Below are 15,832 nucleotides of genomic sequence, written 5' to 3'. Positions count from 1 at the left end.
AAATATGAGAGATACAAGGTGGCCGAGGCAATACCTTTCACTGGGACAAGCTCTGTTAATGCAAAGGACAAGCTGAGCTTCAAAGAGCTCTATGAAGCTCGACAGCTTGTCAATTCCATCAGCAGAAGTTGGTCCAGTAAGATATTATGTCACCCACCTTCTCGCTTCCGTTTATAAGAAACGCACATGAGCATTTACATCACCCGAGAAGCCAGCTTTCATATAAATGATAATTTTATTGTAAATAAATGATACATTGGCCTGGCTTTGCACTGCAAGCCCCCGGTCGGTATACATAATCAGATAAACTACTGATTCAAGGTCTTCTGCACAATCCAGGTTAAGACAGTAATATCTCCCTGCTACCCATATGTTGTGTCAAACACGTGGTTACAGACTCCAGAATCCTCTAAACTGCTTCCCAGGCATGTCTCCCTCCCAGCTGGGAAATTCAGACCCATTCAGTGAGATCAGCGCCTAATGGTGCTTGGGATAGACACAGGAGCCTCTGGGAGTTGGTGCCCAAATCCCACTGGGCATTTAGCTCCCTTAGGCCTCTGAAAAAAAACCCAGTCAATTCCCAATTGCAGGGACAGGGCCTGGGTGCTGTACACAGGTTTCAGTTCACATTCAGCCACTTAACTGCCCACAGCAGCTGCAGTGATTAGGCACCAATCACTGGGCATTCGTCCTATCTGCTGTATGGTGCTGGACACCTGGCCTTTGCATACCAGGCAGGAGTTACACAGTGGGGATATACATTTCCTGAGGCATCAACAATTATACAGGCCCTGCTGGCACCTCAGAAATAATGTGCGTCACCAAAGCAGGCACCAATTCCCCTATGGATCAGTTTGTTTTGCTTATTACCAGCAAAATAAAAGGGAACTGCTTTTGTGATCTGCAGCTTCACTGAATCCCTTTGGAATATTTTGTGTCATGCACAGAAGCCAAATTGCTGAAATTTACAGTGACTGGGAGAGAAATCAGATCTACTGGAGAGCAAGTGGATAACCTAGAATGCACAGAATCGTCACACCAAGACCAAAATGCCAATTTTTTGTTTCCTCACAAGCTCAATGGGTATTAAATCCCCTCCACGCTTGGTTTGTTCCAATGCTAGTTGATTGCATGGAACGTGCAGGTGAGGCATTCAGCAATCTCCTTTCTAACGGGGATTTTGCAGATATTTCACCTTAATGATTTGAGGTCTTAACTGTCCCAGGAGCAATGGTTTACTACAGGATTATCCTTCAGCGATTCTAATTCTCTTCATTACTGCAGGACCTTTCACTTGAGGATCCTAGAGCTCATAACAAGCATTGAGTCTCCCTCCCTTCCTGGGAGGAGCAGCTGAAGATGTAAAATGAGATTTGGGATAGTCACAACTGCTTAATTTTAGGCAGACAAACCCCCTCAAATGGGCTCCACTGTGATGTACACAGCTCTGGCAATGCCAAGAGGCCTTAAAAGAGTGGATACAAATGCAATTGATGCCCACTCTAAGGCCCCTTTATGCTGACCAGGCTTAGTGTAAATGAGAGTCCGTCCTCAAGGTTGCTCCCCTTGGGACAGATTGAGGATCTGAGGTTTCAGTTTGTATGAATGGGGTTGAGTGCTTGACAGGCCCAGTGAGGAACCAAAGGCGGCATTTTGGGTTGGCAGTACTCGTTATAAACCATCAGCAAATTCTCTGCAAAACCAGCTGCTTTTTTTTTTTCCTTTTTAAATTCATAAAGGTGTCAAATTTATTTCCCCCTGTAACAGTCGAGTCGATATATATAAAAATCACCAAATATGATCTTTTACGATATAAATAAAAGTATGAGGCATCAATGTTTACATGATGTAAAAAGAGCTAAAAAAGAGCGATATAAACTACATTCATAAAAGTGCATCTCCAAACATACAAGTAATGCTTTGGCTTGTGCCGACCGGGCGGCATTGGGTCAGGTACTGGAATACAAGAAGTCCAAGCTGGCTTACCATGTTCTCAAAGACCGAAGTCCTCTGTCACTGTTCAATTGCAATTTACTCTTCCATTAATAAAAACTGGAATACAAGTGTACACGCAGAGTAGGCACATTTCAGTGTGGGGGGGGAGTTCCAGAGCTCTAGATAGAGTCAGAAGCTCTGGCAGGGTAAAGGACTTGGCACGTCAGTCCAGATGCTGTTTGCTCTGCTCCAGAACAGCGTTCCAGGGATACGTATGAGGTAAAAGCCACAACAGATCCTGAGGATTTAGTTGCTTTGAAACGTTAAACAAGTTACACCATTTCCTCAGCCCCCTATTCTATTCTCCCAAAGAGTGATGTGCTGGATAATGAGTAAAGACCACCGAAGCAGGCCTTAGTCAGTTCTGTGAGGACAAGCTGGGTAAAGAGGGGCCAAGGCAGACAGGAATGCTGCACTGGTCCTCACAGCTGCTGTACACCTGCAAGTTAAATTCTGAAGCAGGAAAAGGCTCTGATCTTTGGTACATTTCAAAAGGTAAGAAAGAGCTGGCTGCGAGTGATAAAACCACAGGCTTGAATAATACTGACATTTGCACAATGGAAGGACTACTCAGTCCTACTTCTATTGAGGACATGAGTCCAATTTTTCATTGCCCTGCGCCTTATGTGGTCATTTGCACCAGTGCAAAGCATGTGTAAAATGGTCCCAAAGCAGAGCAGAGTGGAAGTGTTATACCCCCACCCTCCCCCCCACTTTGCACTGGTGCAAGTGATGACAATGCATACGGCAACTAAGAGTGAGGCAGTATGTTTTTAAAAGGGACACTGTCTGGAAAAGTTTGGCTCAAAATCCAGGCTTTTGTAAGGTCAACAGACGTGTTTCCATATGAATTAAATAATTTCTGGAAAGACACTTGCAACCCAAACACTGCATCCTTGTGTTAGCGGCTGAGAGCCTGAAAGTGAAACTGACTAGAAACTGATCATAATCACTAGCCTGCTTTCATTGCTTATACATGTCTCTCAGTTGCGTCCATGAAAGACACTTTAGATGACGCCTTTTCAGTTTTATTAACCAGAGGTGTTATTTACTCCTAGGTGAGGAGCCTGTTTAATAAAAACATGACAACCTGCCACTAGTGTGCCTTTAAATGAGGTCTTATTGCCTTCAGTCCTCTATGTCACTAAGACCAGGACTACTAGTGTACCAATCAAAATGTAGCATTTGAAACTAGCAAGCCACCAGTGGCAGAGATATCAGAAGCTTGGTTCATATCCATGGCAAAATACAATCGAGCAGGGGTTCTCAAATTTCACTGCACCACGAGCCCCTTCTGACAACAAAAATTACTACACAACCCCAGGAGGGGGAGGGGGCTGAAGCTTGAGCCCACCCAAGCCCCACCACCCCTGGCGGGGTGGAGGCGCTGAAGCCAAAGGACTTCAGCCCTGGGTGGGGGCCCTATAACCTGAGCCCCAACACCCAGGGCTGAAGCTGAAGCCTGAGCCATGCTGCCCAGGACTCTGGCTTGGGCTTCGGCCACAGGTGGTGGGGCTTGGGCCCCAGCAAGTAGAAAGCCAGCCTGGGTGACCCCATTAAAACAGGGTCCCGACCCATTTTGGGGTCCCGACCCACAGTTTGAGAACCACTGCAATAGAACAAAACAGTCTGTGTATGTTATGCCTCTCTCTTGGGGACCGATCCCATTTTTCCAATCAATTTCAGACAGGCATAACAAATGCTCTTTACCTTTGCCTCACTGACTGACATGTCTCAGTTACAAAAGCTTCTCTACCATGGTTTTTATTGTTCCGTTTTTTGTTTTTTTTTAAAAAGATGGTGGAAACCTGAAACGAACATTTCCGCATATACCGAAACATGCGGGGAAAGATCACCTTTGGTTTCACCCTAGAACGCCCAGTGAATTAGTGTCCAGCAAACTCCTCCCTATGCAAGAAAGGGCAACTCATTTTCTTCATGTAGCTTTGCCAGTCTGGCCTAATACAAGTATTTAACCTTTCCCTGAAGTAAGTTCTCTGGCAGCACTGAAATCATCTTTGGTTTAAGGGATTGGTATAAATAGTTTAACCCTTGGAAAGACAGATGCAGCAGAAAGCTGTCCTGCGAACTCTCCCTTCCAGAAGAGTTTTGTTTGGAACAAGAAGTCTTAGGGAGGTACAGTGAGGACACCTTGTCCTGACGCTAGGATAACATTGGCCTTGAAAGTCAAGTATGGACTCCCTACCCTCGCTGGGAGAGCCCTTTAGCATAGGCCCTATAAAGCATGTGTTCTGCTGGAACTTCCTAATTATCCTGACATTTGGATAGCAAAACAACTCCCCCTCCCACCCCGAACCCCAGGGTTCATTATAAAATAATACTATTCACATATTTTCTGAATCAATATTTTCTGAACACCTTCAGATGCTGAATACTTAAGAAGAAAAATATATCATTATATATGGAGCGCATACTCAATGACACATGGCTTTGCTGGATTCTTGTACTGTAGAAGCCTGGAAAGACCTAGCAGTCTGGAAAACAGAGCGATCCACACTGTAAAGCCCCCTGTGGAGAGCTGGTTTGGGTGGCTGTCGTATGTTTCTACTCTGACCATAGCTCCTCCAGTTCCCACTTTGGTCCAGATTTCTGTTGCCTATGTACATTCAACAAGAAGCTTCCTAGAGCCCTCTGCTTGTGCCTGCAGAGAACATGCAGCCAGCTGCCACCCCACAACAAGATAACAAGGACAAAATGCAGCTCTGTGTTGCACAGCCATTGGCAGAATGAGCATCAGTCCAGCAAAACATACCAGGACCAAGGCCACACCCCGGGTTCCTCAGCATCAGTTGCCAGAGGACTAGGACAGCTGAGACAGCATTTTGAAGACGCAGCTCCACAACGGTCACTTGCATGGTTTCACCAGACAGGGGCATTGAAAGCCCAGAGTGAACGGCTGGCATGGGAGGTAATTCAGTACAGGAGCTGTGCAAAGTGATGTCTGAGCAGCTCTTCGGCTGAAGGTCTCTGCCGGGCTTCCACAAAGATTCGCTTTAGAAAGTCCCGGCAATGTTCCGATATGTGAGAAGGGAGCTGGGGGTTGGTTGGCTGGGTGGCAATTTTGAAAATGGCTGCCATGGCTTCATATTCTGCCCAGGGTGGTTTCTCGGTCAGCATCTCAACGACAGTGCAGCCAAGACTCCTGGAGAAGCAGACAGGAAAAAAATATGAGACAGCTTCATACAATAATGCTTAGCATTTACATAGGAATTCCTAGCAGCAAGTGGTCAGGTACAGCTTTGCTCTGAAAAGGGACTATAAAAATGGCCTCATACTCAGATCTATTCTCTGCATGGATTCCAAGCCAGATCTGCTGACAACTGACATCACTACTTTTTACTACTGTGCTGAGAGTCGGCGCTCTGGGAGAGGGAGCTGGGTTCCATTGTGGCTCACACAGCACCAACAATTTTTTAAGTTACACCTGTGCAGCCTTACGTCCTCAAACTCTGTCCTCAGTTAACACCTGTGCTACCCACTGAAGGCAACAGGTCCACACAGATGCCACTAACAGAATCATTTGACCTTCTGAACTTGTATCACGGGTGCCGGTGCAGAGTAGGAGAACACCCAGCTGAACTCTCAGATCCCAGAGGGAGGTTTGCAGGGCTGCAAGATAGAAAAGATCTTTGTATCTGTAAACTGAGTAAATCAGAGATGTGTAATCCCACAAGGCCGTTTTGACAAAATCACTTTTCAGAGTAGAAAGACACTAAGAGCCTTGCTATCCTTGTGTGGAAGGAAAGCTCGTATTACCCCTCATTTTACAGAGAGTCAAATTCAGCAGTGATTTGAAGCATGCGTAGCTCCGGCGACTCCAATGGAAATGTGCTTGTGTATGATGGCAGTGAATTTTGCTCAAGAAGAATTAAGTGACCTGCTCAAGGCCAAGAGGGAATCACCAACAGAGCTGAGCAGTTCCTGGCTTCCAGATCACACTTCCCGCTATTAAATAGGGAAAAATTCCCCATTCATCTTTAAAACTAAACTCTTCTGATCTGCGCTACAAAGAATAAGATGTTTCATCAAAGGCAGATTCCCATCAACCACCAAAGCAGGGGAGGAAAGGAATTAAATCTGATGCATGCACAAGTACCAGTTTCTTGACAAGGTTTAAACCCAACAAAAAAAGTTAACACTGGCTTCCCCGCAGCCTAAGACTTAGTACGAGAGTACAGAAAATGCAAACCATGTGTGCTGATGTGCTGGGGTTTGCTCAAGACCAAGCAGGGATATTTTACTGTTTAGACTGATTTATACCATTTAAGCAGATCCAGTTTCTTTAAGATATTCAGCAAACAGCAGGAATGTTTTTCATGTCAAGTTTTTCCAGCAATAACAAATAACTCACATATTTTGCTATTTAAGAAAAAAACTGGAGAGGCCTGTAGCGATGGCTGACCGCCAAGTGGCTGGATCGGTTACGTTTCTGTGTCTCCTCCATACACATCTACTCAGAGACTAACATGGAACTGGAAAATTCTGACCCCAAAATAACCATCAGGATTGTAAAGCCTGGAGCTCAGCCAACAGCAGCGCCTCTCTGATGGGAATGGACCACTGTCAGCATCAAAAGGAAATTTACAACTGCATCAATCCCGAGAGGATGCACATGTGCTCCATTCTTTCCCAGAGATTCCTAGTTGGGAGAGATCACTGTATACTGGGAAAAATTTTCAGTTACAATTCTGTTAAGTAGTTGTATGAAAAATAATGCAGTCCTCATTTAATTAAGGAGACATAAGCACTGCTTTTACTGGTAACTCTTAAAGCTGCACAACTTAACTATAGCCCTGGCCAGCCCACTGTCTCTAAAAACTTATACTTCAGGGATTTGGGACTGTTAATTCCTCTATTGCGTGAGTACTGTTTCCTGACTTGTGCTAATCCTAATGTGTATATAATTTCCATGTGTCTGTCTGCCAGTTCACCTCAATCCCGACCTACAGCTCCCCTGCTATTCCAGTCTGAGGCATTCCCTCCCCACAGTTCTGTCAATGCACCAAAATCCTAACTTTTGTCTATAACATGCCATGCATGCTTATGGCACTGCAGACAAACTGAAAACAGGACTCTATCCTAAGTTACTTTCTGTCTAACCTAGATGTGACACAGTTAAGGGATATGGGAAGATGGAAGTACAATAAGAGATAGTCTTGAACACAGACATCTTGATAGCATCTTCCCTCCTCCCTCCACGTGATGATGTAATAGATAGAGGGACCACAGCCTTGCAGAATGGATTTTTGAAGATGAAATTGCACAATACGGTCCACAGCAGCCCTGGGTCTCAAGCTGTGATCAACTAGCCCAAATTGTATCAAACTCATTTTCATTTTTGATTCAGGCTAAATTTGAATCCAAATCTACAGAGGCAGGGCTGATTCATTAACAACTGACCACATCACCTAGGTCTCAAGAAAAGCTGTGAATCTCTCTATGGAATATAGATAAAGCTCTGAGCAATTCCTCACCATACATCCGCTTTCCTTCCATAACCCTCTCCGCTGATCACCTCTGGGCTCATCCAGTATGGCGTGCCGGTGACAGAGCGGATACCTGTTCCAGACATGCAGATGGTCTGCAGCCGTTTGCTGGCCCCAAAGTCCCCAAGCTTCACATTCCCAGCAGAGTCACGGAGAATATTGGCTCCTAGAGGGAAAAGAATTCAGGCAGCTGTTGTACAATCCTGCTGTCGGATTTGCAACCTGTAGAGTTTACATCTGATCCAGATGTACCTGGGTCCAGGATAGGATCTTTCCCAATTAAGGCTCTGGTGACCTGGTATGCCACCATCTTTGTTCTCCAGGCTGCAATCAAGCCATTTGTCAACAACTGCCACTTTAGGGAAAAACACAAGGAAGTGAAGGGCTGTGTGGGTGTGTGTGGAAGTGCTGAGTCAGTGTCCTCATTGTTGCATTGTCTGCAAACAGGTCTGGCAACCTATAAATGGCCCCTCTGGTCAATGGCTGAGGCTGTACATAGCTCTGCTGAAAGGGTTCTTGTCCGAGTACAATATTCTGCTTGCCAGAAAGCAAAGATTAGCAGATGGAACTAATTAAATAACTTTGAACTCCTGCAATGAACAAGTTAGCCCACGTTACCTGCTTGGAGGTCCTGTTTACCCTGGCCAAAGGGAACTGGCAGATGGTGGCTTGCTATATAGATGTATGCTAGAGGCTAAGGAGGGCCTTTTTCACTCCCTTCAAGCTCACAGTGGGATCTGGAGCCCCTCACTGTCGCTGTCTGATAAACCTTACATATACCTGCTCTGCCTTATGTCAAGTGCCCTCTGTAGGGCAGCCTTAGGTTTGCAGGGCCCTATGCAGAGTATTATAGGGGTCCACCCAGTTTCCTGGAGGAAAGTGTGTAAGTCTGGCATGGAGGATGGGGATGTACCAATGAGTAACCTGCCAGGGAGCACAATGCTCATGTGAATAGCTTTAAGATATGTACAAGACCCAGCATGAAGATGCTGTTTAGCACCAATGACTCACTCATCTTTATCAGCCTGTATGATAGATGTATGTATGTATGTATGACAGCCTAATGATGTGATGAGGACTTACAGGCCTGTATAGGGTACTCCACCTTCACCAGAATGCTCCCCCACCAGCCCTCCACTGGATAACAGGAACCTGTGCTGACAACTATTGTTAACCCTTAGGAGACTGGCTGGCTCCTAAGAAGATAATACTCGGAACTGGCAGTTTAAGGATTTTGTGGGTCACACAGGACATTAGTGTAGGAGGCCAGAGAAGATGTTCTGCAAGAGGGAGGTAAGATAGGTCAGGACAGCAGCCTGAAGGAAACCCTGCTGTCAGAAGCTGTTGCTGGATCTAGACGTGGTGTTCTTAAGGCATCCTGCCTGTCCACCAATGAGGCGGTAGCAGTTTGGCTAGGCACAGGCTCATCTAGGAGGTAACCGAAAAAGAAGCAAAGTAGGTGACAGCAGGTGGGGAGAGAGGGGATCAGCCAGGAACAAAACCTTGCTTTGTTGGGATGAGAGAGAAAGGGATCAGCAGTTGCAGACGAAGGATTTTAAAGATTATATCTCCTCACAATACCATCCTTATTAGAACCACCAAATGTCAGCTCTTCCAGAGGCTGAAAAGCGGAGAACAGCGCTGTGACGTTGCACTCTGTATGATTTTATGAAAATATGTTAATGAGTGTGAATATAATGTAACTGGAATATGCTTCAGCAAAAGATCTCTTGTAAGGTATCATTACAAAACTTATAATTTACTGAGCGTGGTCATCCTATTTGTATAAATGTAACACTCTTGTATCTGAAACTAGAAATATGAACTATAACTCTGAGGTCGTATTGTAATTATGCAAAGTGTGGGCCATTAATGGTGGTTTGGAATCTAGATGGCTCCCATCAGCTAGACAATTGACTGTAGATGGCTCTATTTACTTGTAAGTCTTCCTGTATACATGTGAGCTGACAAGTGTGTAATGAAGTCTTACAGTGACATGTGACCATGTCATCTGAACTGGAATCCATCTTTAACCTGGTGCTTTTCCATTTAGAAGGAAGGGTGGGAACCCAGAGAAGGACAAAGGATTCCCGCCTTTTGCAAAAGATATATAAGGGGGTGGAACAGAACAAAGGGGGCTGCAGTCATGAGAAATCCCCTACCTACCACCTGAGCTGAAACAAGGACTATACCAGGGAAAGGATTGGGCCCAGACTAGGAAGGTGCCCAGTCTGTGAAAGAAGCTTATTGAAACATTTCTGAGGGTAAGATTTCATCTGTATTCAGCTTCTTACTGGATTGGGCTTAGACTTGCGTGTTTTATTTTATTTTGCTTGGTAATTTACTTTGTTCTGTCTGTTATTACTTGGAACCACTTAATTCCTACTTTTTGGGTTTAATAAAATCACTTTTTATTTATTAATTAACCCCAGAATATGTATTAATACCTTGGGAGAGGTGGGGGGCGGAAACAGCTGTGCATATCTGTCTATCAGTGTTATAGAGGGCGAACTATTTATGAGTTTACCCTGTATAAGCTTTATACAGGGTAAAATGGATTTATTTGGGGTTTGGACCCCCATTGGGAGTTGGGTATCTGAGTGTTGGAGACAGGAGCACTTCTTAAGCTGTTTTCAGTTAAGCCTGCAGCTTGTGGGGGACATGGTTCAGACTTGGATCGGTGTTTGCAACAGGCAAGTGTGTCTGGCTCAAACCAGGCAAGGGACTGAATTCCTAAACTGGCAGGGAAAACAGGCTCAGAAGTAGTCTAGGCATATCAGGTGGCATTCTTAAGGGGGTTTCTGTGACCCAACCTGTCACAAGTGCGTACAGCTCTCCTCTTTCATAGGTTGCTGATAAAGGTCCTTAACGTGTACTGCTGACTGATCTGGGCACTGAGAAGGCAATCATAAAGGAGACGTCACACCGACAGCTCAAGCTGGAGGCTTCCAAGAGTGTGTTTAGTTTTTAAACAGATCCCAAACATGACATGCAGTCTCCTATATAAACACTCAGCCCCCATCCGAGACTGGCCTGATGCTCTCACCCTTTATGTCCCTGTGCACGATCATGTTGCTGTGAAGGTAGGAGACGCCTTCAAGAATCTGGCGGGTGTACTTCCGGGTCACGTTTTCCGTCAGCGCACCGTAGGCCTTCAGCTGGTCTTTCACTGAACCCTATACCAAAAAGCAAATGGACAAGATTATCTTGGAAATGACAAGCCACAGGATCCGCAGAATCCATTCATTACCCAAGAGTTTGTGCTCACAGCATGGTCAGCTATTCTGAGCTGCAAACTAGCTAAAAAATATGTTCTTCTACCAAGAAGTTCTAATCTCTTCAGCTCCTTGTCCTCTGGGGTAGAGGGATCAGACCATCTTGACTTCTCCTTGGTGGCTGATCACAAATAATGATCCTGGGGTAGGATGGAATGTAAAAATACTCTAATCCCTTCAAGGGGACCCAATATCTGGGGTCTGCTTGGATATTGCACAGATCAATGCAGGACTACCAGCTGACAAACTTTTTTTTGCCAACAGGATATGAAAATTAAAAAAACAAGTACAGTAACAACTTTGGAATGAGAGAGACTTCAGTAGGACACGGGTTCCATCTCGCTGCCTAAACTCCCTGACTAAATCTGGGGTATTTTTAGTAAAAAAGTCATGGACAGGTCACGGGCCCATGATCTTTTATTTATTGCTCGTGACCTGTCCATGATTTTTTACTAAAAATGCCCATGACTAAATCATAGCCTTAGTGATAAGGAACTGAGTGGAGGTTGGGGTCACTCCACCCTTTCTGGCCTTGGGAGGAGGAGTATGAACATGCAGAGCACATGCATGATCCCACCAGACAATCACCGGTTAAGCGATCTCAATCTCCTGCGCATGGGGTGTGTGCGCACCAAGAACGGGATCCACCTGTATAGAGACTTGAACACTGTGAGAACTCCAATTTCTCAAAACATTATCTCACAGATAAAGATCAAGGCAGATAAAACCGGACCCCCAAGTTTCAATGGTCTCTGATCTGATAGCTTCCCAGATCCTCCAAAACAGTCTCCTTTAACCACCACATAATGTGCACGTTTGTTTCTGATGTTAGAGGCTAGAAGCTATTGTTTCAACACAAACTACAGGGGCCATCCCATGGCCCTGCATGTTTTCCAACCAGTGAACTTATCTGTATTCTGGAGGCACCTACAACATGGTATGCGCTGTCCAAACACACAGGAAGAAAGAATCTCTGCCCTCTGAAGAGCTTCCAATCAGATGCAGAGAAAGATTTAAAAATTCATGATCACATTTTTGTTGTATAATAAATCCTCAGTTCGCCCCAACTGTTTGTTTATTGGTTGTCTAATTTCTTGAGGGCTTTGTAGGAAGAGGCATTTAAAGGAAGAGAGATGCATGGCCTTAGAGAGGAGTTGAGGGGGAAGTGTTCCATGCACAAAATATAGGAAGAAGGTGTGGGAGAAATGGGCAAGTTGGTGGCTGAGACTGGAAGTAGGGAGGGGCAGAGCTGTGACAGGCCATCAAGGTTGAACTTAAAATGTTCAGGAGGAACCAGCTGAGAAGATTTGAAGCGTGGGGTGACCTGGTCAGAGTAACAGGCCAGGACAACAATTCTAACTGACGTGTTTGCTCTCTTACCCCAGGCATATACTCCATGAAAATGGTCAAGGTCTTCTCTGCTCGGTCCCGGAGGCAGCCATAATACTGAACAATGCGGTCATGCTGGAGATTCTTCAGCAGCTGGATCTCACACTCCAGAGCGCTCACTTCCTACAGATGTTGAGAGAGCAGGTTAGGTACAGTGCCTAAGGACCACCCCATTTCAACAACCCTTGCCCATGACACTGCCACAAAGCCACTAATTTGACCCCTTTGTGTCTGTGGGCTCAGCGTAAATCTATCCTCTGGATGGCATTAGTTAAGGCAGACCCTGGAAAAAGCTAATGTTCTAGCCACTATCAGGTTAATGTTTATTGTGTGAAAAGTTTGTAAGTATGATTGCAGGTGCTTCACCTGTAATAAGGTCTAGCAGAGAGGCACTGCTGTCCAGTGGGCTGAGTACCAGGAACGCCTGGTTTCTAGTCTTGACTATCAACGTCTTACTGCATAGCTTTGGCCGAGCCATTCAAAAAATTAACTATTTCGCCAGCTGTAACATGGGACTAGTCCTTCCTCCCACACTGGAGGGCTGAGGCTTTTAGTTTGTTTGTAAAAACAGTAATTGAATATAAAGCCCTGCAGATGTGCTAGGAATGAGTGTGTAGTATCCCCAGCCCTTTAGATACCAAGATATTTCTTAGGCACCCTTAACCTAAGAATTTCAATCACTGGTTTCCTGCCCAGATTTATGCTGGTGAGTTTTACTCAAATTCAAGATTAGGAAGGGATACTGATCTTGTAGGATCTAAAGCATCTGCAACCGCACACAAAGATGCTCTCCCTTATCCTCATCACAGATGTAACAGGGTTTCATAGTACAATGGCAGGAGGGCTATCCAGCAATTTCAGGCTGAATCAGAGATCCTGACTGCACAGGAGACACATCAGATTCTCCCAGAGAATGAACATGCTGACCATTAAAGGTATCAGAGCACAACTGGTTTGTAGAACAGCAGCATGTTCCTCCCCCAAAAGCATTCCCACTGATTCAGTCCTCCACACCCTGCAACAGTTTCCTCTGCCATAGGAAGCTGCCAGATTCCTCTCTCCTATTTATGAAGAAGGTGCATCTTTTCAAGAGGGAGGAACTAGGCACTACACATAAATGGAATCAGGTTTGGGGTGCCAGCACCTCCAAGACACATTCCAGCCTGTTCTCCCTTGGCCCAGCATCACTGTCTGATTTACAGCAGAGATACGGTGTAAATGAGAGCCCACTATGGTCAGGGCCTCACTTAAATTGGGATCATAATCCCCATTGCTCAGTTAGAACAATTACATCTTCATGGATCAATTCTCCTGCCTCGCAGTGAACTCGCTAGATGTTGGGAAGGTGGCATGTTAAACTGGCAAGGAGTCCCCTGATGGCAATGCACACTACAGTCACGGTGCGGGCACCAGCAAGTTACTCCATTACTCCTGCAGGCCACGCACCCAATGGACCCCTGCTCCCATTTCAACAGGAATGCCAGTTAAAACTGGTCAGAGCCAAGTTCTCACCCTGGATGTACAATCTTCCTTTTGGCCAAGAAGTTAGATATCCAAGTTCAGTTTGTTTAGAGAATAATAAATCTTTAGAAACTTCTTGAAATGGGTCAGCAAACCCAACACAAGATTTACCATTTTACCCTTAAGGGGGCTTTGTAAACACAAAATTGTATGTCAAACCCCCAAATGTCTCAGTGTTGGTTTTTCTCATGCACTTCTGTCCAACAAGGCCTAATGGCAGTCACTCAGCACCCGAAAGGAACTTGGCAACAAGCCAGTAGGGGATGGCGGGGCAAAAGTAGAGTGAGGAAATAGATTTCAGATTCAAGCTTAAGCTGTTCTCAACACTAACAGAAGAGTGATTTTTAAATGACACCTTGAAGCCTGGAACCCTAGCACAGGCCGCGGAAGATGTTAGCTTTCAGAGAGAGACATAGGCACATTACAAAATCTCAGTGTGCATGGTTAGGTTCGGCAGCTTTGAGGAGTTCTTTCAAATACCTTGCTTGTTTCAGGACTGTCTGGGTCAAACTGGACTTGTTTAGCTGCAAGCTCTCTGCCAGTGTCCACATCGTAGCACAAGTACACACGACCAAAGGCACCCTGTCCCAGAAGTTTCCCTCGTCGCCAGTTTATTGGGGCACTTGGAGCTGCAAACACAATAATAATTTGCCCTGTTACAGTGCTAGTTGAGGATCACAAGGTGCTTTACAAACATCAATTCCTACTACGAAGAGATTTCAATGTCCATTTTACAGATGGGAAGTGACTCTCCTGAGGTCAGTGAGTCAGTGGCAGAACCCTGACTAGAATTCAGGGCTCCAACATGCACTCCTAGACCCCCGCTCTAATCACTGAATCACACTCATGCTAAAATGAATACATGGAACGTAACGAAATGCTGTTGTGAAGTTCCACTTGGAGATTATGTCCAAGTTTCACTGAACTTAGTGATGCTTCACTCCATCAGGGGTTCCACTGAGATAAATCCATTGGAATGCAGCAATCATTTCTGGCCAGGTAAGTGGTGTGTTGCTTTGAAATGCAGCAATTCCTCCCCCTCAGCATCCACTCAAGAGAAGTTGCTATTACCTCAGGGGGGAGAGAGGCGAGTATTAAACCCCTAATCTTGCCGCAGTTGCTCCCTGTAGGGAATAAAAAGGAGCTGGGTGTCTTGCTAAGATCACTTCTTTCCTGCTGGAAATGACAAGAAGGATGACACCATTTCCAGGGGTCTTGTCAGAATTCTGGCTAGAGGAGTGTTTTGTGAGGGGACAAAGCCTTTGTTCTGTATAAATAGGAAACTCTGGTGTCAGATTCTAATAACTGAGCTCAGTTTTCCACTGAACTACGTATTTTGCAGTTATTTACACCAGCACAGAGTGAGAAACAGGAGTAACACTAAATCAGGGAGGTCATGTTTTATCCCCACTTTGCATCTAATTACAAAGAAAAGCCTGTAAACAAAACATTTTCATTATAAAAACAAAAAAAGCAGAAAGCAACCAGCCGGACAATTTGAGGATGCAAAGAGGCATAAATAATTGACTTTGTTATTGGGAGTCAATGTTTTAAAGAGATACATTTGATCAAGTTAAATTTGCTTTAAACAGTTAAGTTTAGTGACTCAAATTTAGGGGTTAATTTTCAAAGTTACTGCACAAGATTATCTTTGATGCTCTCCACATTCTAACACTTTGTCCTTTCATACCTATTTTTATGAGGAAATAACTTGGATATTTTTATTTTTTACAAACTGAAACATTCCCAAACAAGTCTAGGGTTCTATTAACATGGAAATAAATCTTACCACCAGGAATCACAAAAACAAAAATAATTCTTAATTAGTAACATACTGTAGTCTGCAAGCATCATTCTACATAAGATAAACTGTACTAATAAAATAAACAGCTCTTTAAGAACTGCTTTAAAACCCTGGACATCACCTGGATTCAGCTGATTTCAGATTTTACCTTGTGGCAGAATTGCCAATCTCTGTAATAGGAAAGGCAGCCGGTATCAAGTGGAGTGCCCCAAGGGTCGGTCCTGGGGCCGGTTTTGTTCAATATCTTCATAAATGATCTGGAGGATGGTGTGGATTGCACTCTCAGCAAATTTGCGGATGATACTAAACTGGGAGGAGTGGTAGATACGCTGGAGGGGAGG

General features: G+C 44.8%; 1 protein-coding gene across 1 annotated transcript in view; it reads right to left on the bottom strand.

Moving 5' to 3' along the window:
- Positions 1-216: 216 nt before the first annotated feature.
- MAP3K3 (mitogen-activated protein kinase kinase kinase 3) overlaps positions 217-15,832 on the bottom strand; it is a 53,765-nt gene continuing 38,149 nt past the window's right edge. The window contains exons 13-17 of the mRNA XM_048829907.2: positions 14,168-14,316; positions 12,158-12,289; positions 10,549-10,678; positions 7,491-7,668; positions 217-5,158 (exon numbers count right to left, since the gene is read on the bottom strand). Of these exons, the coding sequence (XP_048685864.1) occupies positions 4,930-5,158; positions 7,491-7,668; positions 10,549-10,678; positions 12,158-12,289; positions 14,168-14,316 (818 nt within the window). The 3' untranslated portion in view covers positions 217-4,929. The remainder of the gene's footprint in view (positions 5,159-7,490; positions 7,669-10,548; positions 10,679-12,157; positions 12,290-14,167; positions 14,317-15,832) is intronic.

Source organism: Caretta caretta, chromosome 27 (genome assembly GCF_965140235.1).
Source record: "Caretta caretta isolate rCarCar2 chromosome 27, rCarCar1.hap1, whole genome shotgun sequence".
Classification (NCBI taxonomy): domain Eukaryota; kingdom Metazoa; phylum Chordata; order Testudines; family Cheloniidae; genus Caretta; species Caretta caretta.
This window is presented reverse-complemented; position numbering and strand designations above follow the sequence as displayed.